Genomic DNA, 8,206 nt, shown 5'->3' on the forward strand with positions numbered 1-8,206 from the left:
AATCTACAGTTTGATACCAAACTTATTGACATAAATTCATGAAATAGTAGTTCAATAAAATTTTGAACGCGAGTCAACAAACGAGATGACCATCTCGAAAAGGTTAAAGAGAGTATGACAAATCATGGAAAAATATACTGTAACTCTAACAAATATTCACAAAGCACAAAATAAAATGAATCCTTGCAGAAAAACTGCAATGAAGTTCAAATACAGTAACAATATATAAAAATGATGAACCCTCTAATACTGATACTGTAAATACAACTATGAAATAGTACAAAAAATGGAAGATAAATTGTAAAATAACTCTTAAAGTGATCAACAACCATAAAATGAAATAAACCCTTTAAAAATATATTAAATAAAAAGAATATGACTGTAACAAATGCATATATGTATATACAACACTGAATTAAATGAAACATAAAAAATGCAGCTACATAATAATTACATCTTATAAAATGAAAGTGTACAAGATATTCTTACCTACCTCAACAGCAGTAAAAAGTCCAACTTACCTCACCCTCAATGTAACACCTGACAGCAGATCCTTTAAGGCTTTGGTGAATTGCCAGCCGGCTGCCATGGTGTTACTGATGATTTTTTGGGCCAGGCCAAGACTTGCCTGGTCTGAGGCAACTCCATCCATAGCTGGCACACTTCTTCCAACTGAAAAGATGGCAGTACAGTGAATTCTTTATTCCAGTCCATTTGCAGGCCACCTACTGGTAGTGCCAATTTAGTAATTAGATCTGCACAATCAGGGTAATCCCATGATAATAACCAATACTGCTTATCCTTTGTCTTAGAATCATTCCTTCCACTACCATATTGGTTGTTACATAAACAGTGCCTAGCTCCAGTAGGAAAGGAGTGGGGTTGAGTCTTGTTTCTAAACATGTGAACTGACTTGAATAAATAGACTTCAACCTATTCTTCTGACCATTATAATCTACTAAGTCTTTCATCATCCTTCTTTGGGATCACTTCCAGATGCAGTTTTAGTACTAGCTAGTTGCACATGTGGGTGTTACTTCTTCCTTTACTGGTTCACTTACAGCCTGCTTTATCATGCATCTTCAACTGCACCTTGTAATCAAAAAAATGTTCAGGAAAACTGTGTGCTTATAGAATATTAAAATTTGCATGACTGAAAATATTCAACCATAATAAAATAAAACACTAGGTACATCAAGTTTACATTTGATGTGATATTTAAGCAAGCATGTATGAAGTTTATTTACTAATGATAATTTCACTTATGCATAAATACTTCAGTGTGATCCAATCAAAATACCTTGCACTACTTTAACTAGAAACAACAGGTTCAAGTGTTTTTTTCTCAGATGTAGTGTGTTTGCCTCCATTATTCTTAAGCTTCCATGAAAATTCACTATCTGCTGAATATTTCAGTGTCAAAATTGAAACATACTACAAGTATTAATTAAAATAACAGGTGCACTGTAATTTCAAATAATGCCTTCCAGGTCAAACACTTAACCTTGTATCCAAGGTCTTATCATCCAGATCAGATCCTTTAACTCATATGAGATGTAATAGTTGTATTCATTGTGTAATTGATCCTTTTGTGTTATACAACACTCATGAATGTGTGTAAGACCACACATATATTTATATATGTATGTATATTGCTATACACATTTATCATCATTACGCATTATCACATATACTGACAACTTAAAACAGACTGCCTCCATGCAAGCTAGATCTCATTAACCATGGTACAGTAATATGCTGCTACTTATGGGCTTACAAACTCAATTCATTTTTCTTTTCAAGCAACGGTATTACCATCTTAGAAAAGTTGGCCACAAAGTAGTTTTAGTATGATGTAAAACCTAGGAAACTGCAGATTTCTCATTTAGTTGTAGGTTGAAGCCAATGCTACATACTTCCTATTTTAGCAAAAACCATAAGATTCCATTTATACCCACAATATGACTAAAACATCCCAATCCATATGCATGAATGCACATTTTAATGGTTTCAATTTCAAGCCTACCTTTTTGTTTTATATGGTGGAATACTATTTTCAGGTTCTAAAGCCACAGACTCAAACAGACAACAAAATAGCATGACATGAAACTTATACAAGCTATCTCTGCTCTCTTCATCCAGCTCGACTTGCCGGTATCCAAATACCAAGTTCAACATATAGAACCATCAGGCCCCTTCCAATGCAGCCAAACATTCATCTGTTAACTGTAGTGAAAAGATGTCAATGCAAGTTATTGCATTCATCCATCTAAAATAAGTGCAGGACCTGGGCATGTTTTTCTTCTTCCTTACAATCACTTTCCAACCAAATACTCTTTGAAGGCTATATGTTTCTCTTCTTTTAAGTCCACTGTACTTTAGCACTGGCTAAGTTCCGAGTCATCCAGGAAAGCCTCAGCAGTGGTTGTTTAATCAGACATGTGACATCTGTATCTGTATGATGCTGTTTGATTTTTGTTCAACCTAATTGGCCATCTGGTTCCACAAATACATCAGCATATTCAGCTAACAGACTACTGAGTTTATTCTAAATTGTCTCACAATTTTCATATAAGCTCATTACAAATTGCTTGCTTTTGGACATGACACACCAGATGCAACTCTAATGTGAGTGCTAACCTTGGTTACTTCAAAATTTTTCTCAATGCTGATGATCATTCCAACATGAAGCTGGATAATAAGTTATCTATAATTGCTGAACAACAGTGGGACTCATCCCTCCTCTGACAGATAACTGCCAAAGCTAATGCTGCTTGCTTTCTGGACAGAAAATTACTTATTTCATGTGTGGGCTGTATACCCACATTACCAGCACTGATACACTTGACTTTGTCTGTAGTAAACCATGGAACACTGCTTGTGCACATGGGGGTATTATGACTTCCTCTCCCACATAAACTTTGGCAGTCCATTGCTCCTAGGTCTGGTCTAGTCGACATTTATCTAACATCATTTCACCTATTACACAAATAAATTGACTGATAAGCTCCAACTTGCATCTACCTAAAGGATGCTGACACCAGAAGTTAACATTATTCTTACACTGAAAATCTATTTCCGATAGGTACTGACCTCCTTTCACGTAAAGCTGTCTTGATCTTCTTTATGCCCTCTAAGCATTGCTAAAAACTTTTCTTGCTCAATGCACCAGTCTATATACCCCATCAATTTCTTAACATGCACATATCATGTGAATACTCTCCACCAATAATATTGTGCCACCTATATTGGTGCAGCTAGCTATTCCCACTCAATCCTCACTTTCCAGAATTGGCAGGCTGTAAAAGAATAACACCGACATTTAAAAGAAAGGGTGGGAAGTACCTATCGCAAATACATTTTCAGTGTAAGAAAAATCTTAACTTTCAATATGGTCTTAACACTTCTCAACAACGCTAGAATCCCACATTGCAAAGGTGGATGCACCGGTGTAGATGCTCAACATTGAAACCAACCAGAATGCAACAACCCATAATGAACTCGTATGCTCTGAGACTAAACTGAAGCACGCATGTGGGGTACCACAATACATCTGGAACAGATGTGCTCTTCACCCTTGAAGGAAGAAATTAATCAGATACGGACAGAAAAAAAAAAGATGTGCACTAAACCAATTTGGTTGGTGAGGTGCAATCTATTGTAAAATATAAACTAAATGAGCAATGTAGATACTCAACTGGACAAACAAAGTTCCATAACTCGTCCTTGGTATTAGGAGGTTAAGGACTAAAACAGATAAAACAAATATATTGTAACATGAACATAGTGGCTAGGACATGTGGATGGTGTTACATATACTCACCAACCCCAACCACGAGTAAACAGAGTGTCATACGTCAAGCAAACGGAATTACGAAGAGGAAGTGAGCATTTGGCTAAAACCAGACAAACTCTCAAAACCACCATAGGAGCAAGAAGTACAACAAACCAAACCCGGCATTATAGGGTTATGGCATTGCCTCAACTCAACCATAAGAACAGAGCAAGATCTGTAACTGGTATTACGAGTAGAAATCATAACTCACCCAACTGTAAATGCAGGGAAGAGACATCCTGCAACTGGAATTAATGAGAAGAGGTGTCTCTACTTCACACAACCATAGGAACAGGGCAGTATCATCCCAAACCTGCTAGTGCAAGGAGAATCCCGTGTAAGCTGGTCCTGCTTCAACCAACAGCTGTCCACTTGAGAAAGAGCATCCAGGAGAAAATGGAAGGAGGTAAACCAGCTTTGCCTTCTTCTCACTGAGTGTATAATCATGAGTATGTATGGTAATGTAAAATTCTACAATGCACTCAACCTGGTCAACATGTTGTCATATAATTTATTGGTGAAAGTACTTGGAATATTCCTTCATATACCTTGTAGCATGTCACATAATTCTTCAAGTTTCTTTGCTGCCTCCTGACCTCCTCTTTATCCATGTAGGTCCAAATTATCTCAGACATGTTCAAATTTGAATTTGGACAGTGTGAGGCAGGAGCCAGTTTTCTAACTACCTGTTTCTTCTCCTGGTAAGTTTTTACCATGTTGATCACACGGTTAGGATTAATATATTGCTGAAACACAAATCCCTAGCCAATTAGGGTACATTCCTAATGGAATACTATAGTATATCAGGATCTGTCTGTACTTCTCCACTGTCACTGTGCCACAACTTTTTACTAAGTGTTCAATACAAATAAAGGCAATGTTACCCCAAAAGCTGCATAGTTTCAACCTAATGTATCTGAGTAGTTGTTTTATTTTGGTAGTGGTACTGTCACTGTTTAATTCTTTGAATAGACTTCTGTTTATTATTATTGAGCAACTCTTACTTGGATTCATCAATAACCAAATCCCCTTTGCCAGACCTGCTCATCCCACCAAACATGCTCACCTTTTCAACAGTGGGGGCATTATAATGTTATAATGTGATGGTCAATCCCATTATTCATTGGTAAAAGAGTGGCCCAAGAGTTGGCGATAGATGGTGATGACTAGCTGCCTTCCCTCTAGTCTTACACTGCTAACTTAGGGACGGCTAGTGCAGATAGCCCTTGTGTAGGTTTGCGTGAAATTAAAAAAACAAAAAACTCATCCCACTACTGCATTTCCACGACCCATATCAGCTTTTATGATTGCATGTACACAGCAAAGGCTTTCATACAGCCACATGTTCATTGAGACTACACTGAGCAAAATTATTTGTTTCTAATTTCGGGATGACTTAGACACCTGTATATGAAGCCAGGTTATCGGAACATCACGTATAATGCACAGAACATATCTTGAGATCACTGATGGTAAGATTGAGTGTTGTTCTTTGACTGGATTTGTTATTAATAGTTCACCAATCAAATGTGTAGTAAACATTCATTTTCGAACTTTTAAGTCTTATTTCATACTCAATATTTATAGTTTAATATGTTCTGAATATACCTAGTGTTTGCTTCATAAGTACATTTCTTTTTCTGAACTTCTACACAGCCTTAATTTTTGAGTTCTTACAATTTGAATTCCTGAAACTAAAGCCTAGTTTTTATCGAAGCAGCAATTCAAATTCTCATAAAACTACAATAATAATTTTGATTTTCAACATACTCTGTCTGAATGAACTGCATAATCATTCTGAGAAGAGGTTGTAAATTAGTTTTTTCCTCACCTAGTCATACTATGACGTACAAACTACATAAATTACCACTAGATTTCATGTGGAAGTTGTCTCATAAGAGTAATATTCCCAAATTAATTGTAATTCAATTTATTTTGACTTTTTTTTTTCCATAAAAAATATTGAAAGGCAGTTTATTAGAAACTCTTTCAGTGCTTGAAATATTACAGTTTGGCAATACTTTGACACCAAAGTTGTACCAAGAATATATGGAAGGTGTTAATAGTGTGATAGCTTTTTTTTTTTTTAAATATTAAAATATTATTACATTCAACTCTGGTGGATGATGTTCCTGATAAGCATAACTCAGTCAGAGCTGGGCTGATTTAGGTGTGGTCATTTTCAAATATTGTAATATCATTGGTGTAATCAGTTCAGATTTAAGTAATGTAACTAAACCAGACCCTTTTATGATGTGTTAATTGTGGTTCAAATTTTTTTTTTAAATTAAAATTTAATGAAAAGCTTTGATTTTCAGTATCAGTAAATTTGACAGAGTATCTAATTTTATGTTAAACATATGTGCAATTGATAATAGTTCACCTGATTATAGACTATAAGTGCAGTTGAAATACTCATTCTTTTGTATCTCGAGTATCTAGTTTTATGTTAAACGTATGTGCAATTGATAATAGTTCACCTGATTATAGACTATAAGTGCAGTTGAAATACTCATTCTTTTGTATTTCGAGTATCTAGTTTTATGTTAAACGTATGTGCAATTGATAATAGTTCACCTGATTATAGACTACAAGTGCAGTTGAAATACTCGTTCTTTTGTATTTCGAGTATCTAGTTTTATGTTAAACGTGTGTGCAATTCATAATAGTTCATCTGATTATAGACTACAAGTGCAGTGGAAATACTCATTCTTTTGTATTTCATATAGATTATCACGACAACTACCACCTGGACGAGCATTTCTGTGTATGAATACCAGTGAACTGCCTCAAATTCTTCAACAAATTTTTATGTGTAGTATGCTGACAAATTGAACTCCAAAGCTTGGAAGTTCAGCACATATGATCCCAGGTTACTATAGCCCACTTAAAAGTTCTCTCTCTTGTTTACCAAGATATGTGTACAGTATAGTTTCTATTTAGTGTAAGAGTCAATTTATTAAAATGTAAATTTATATAAATACTGACTACACTTTAGCTTGTTATTTTATACAAGTACTACAATCAATAATCACAGGTGATGTTGATGTACCATAAATTATGGAAATATGTAGGCATAATTTAAAATAAATTCTTCAAGGTGTTTTAAGTGATATGTCAATCACTAGTTTGTCTTTTATTATTTTTTAATCTATTAACCCTCTCAGGATGGGCATCTATATTTTATAGAACCTTGTAACCACCAGGTAACCATGGTGGTATACTTATTGTATCTTAACAAAATTTGGCAAGCTTTCACTTAACTTCAAAAAAACTTTCATAAACAAAAAAAAACAGAATTTTTAATTAAGTACTTTTATTAAACTTTATGGTGTCATAGTGTTGACTGCTACAAGTGCAAAGTGAATTTCATATTAAGATTAGGAAAATTTTCTTCATCTGAAATTTTTCAAATGTCATTTCCATAATCCCTCAAATCCCCTAAATAAATATCAGATGTTTTTTATTTATTTCGTAACCACCGAAAAAAAAATCGAAATAAATCTACATTACTCTTTTTTTCTTTCTAGAATGACTTCAAATTGTAACATGAAACTTGATTTGTTTATCCTAAATAGCTTAAATATTGTAACAGAATACATCTGTTTATACTTAAATTTTATAGTTTTATTGCTCTTTGAACCATGTCTAAATTAATATTCCCACCATAAAATTTTAAATTACTTGGTGAAAGTGCAGCTCATGTTACCCTATCAAGTTACATAACACATGAGCTACTAGTAAACATACCTCGTGAAAAATTTTATTATTATTGTTAAACATTCCTAGAAAGTGAGATGTACATCTGATATGACTTCAAGTAACACAATTTTTACATGTATCATGGGCGTATGTGTTCCTAAAAAATTTCAATCCACTCTTGAATAACTTTTATTAAAGGGTGTAACATGGCTTTTTTAACTACAGTGTAGTATACAAAACATGCATGAAAACACAATGTGTTTACCCTCTCTGCCATCTTGATGAGGCAACATTGCTTCACACACATATTGATAGTACAGTAAATGGTGGACACTATGCCTGGCAAAGTTGTCAGGGCTCAGTTGAATTGACCTACCACGTGATATTTTTCTCGTGAGAATGAAGCTTGTAACCAAACAAGATTGAAGGCTAATAAAATTATGCTTTGTCAGAGTGATGATGATGATATAGTAAGTAATTTGTGTTAAATTTCATACTTATTGGAGGGGTGGTAAATAAATTAGAGAAGAGGGGATGGCTAGAGAAATAAAATGTCACATTTCTCACACTAGAGGAAATTCAGGATTTTTTAAAATATTGCCTTATAAAATTATTAACTTAAGTCTTATATACTGTTAAAATATGGATTATTAGCTATGATGTTATGCT

At 34.3% G+C, this 8,206-nt stretch overlaps 1 protein-coding gene across 4 annotated transcripts in view; it reads left to right on the plus strand.

Moving 5' to 3' along the window:
- The window catches only part of LOC106465299 (von Willebrand factor A domain-containing protein 8-like), a 116,896-nt gene extending 109,964 nt beyond the window's left edge, over window positions 1–6,932 (plus strand). For all 4 annotated transcript variants that reach the window (XM_022393168.1, XM_013925504.2, XM_022393167.1 and 1 more), the window contains one exon: window positions 6,565–6,932. In XM_022393168.1, coding sequence (XP_022248876.1) covers window positions 6,565–6,670 — 106 coding nt within the window. In that variant the 3' untranslated portion in view covers window positions 6,671–6,932. The remainder of the gene's footprint in view (window positions 1–6,564) is intronic.
- The last annotated feature ends 1,274 nt before the right edge of the window (window positions 6,933–8,206 follow it).

This window comes from Limulus polyphemus, unplaced genomic scaffold (assembly GCF_000517525.1).
Source record: "Limulus polyphemus unplaced genomic scaffold, Limulus_polyphemus-2.1.2 Scaffold1899, whole genome shotgun sequence".
In the NCBI taxonomy this organism is placed as follows: Eukaryota; Metazoa; Arthropoda; class Merostomata; order Xiphosura; family Limulidae; genus Limulus; species Limulus polyphemus.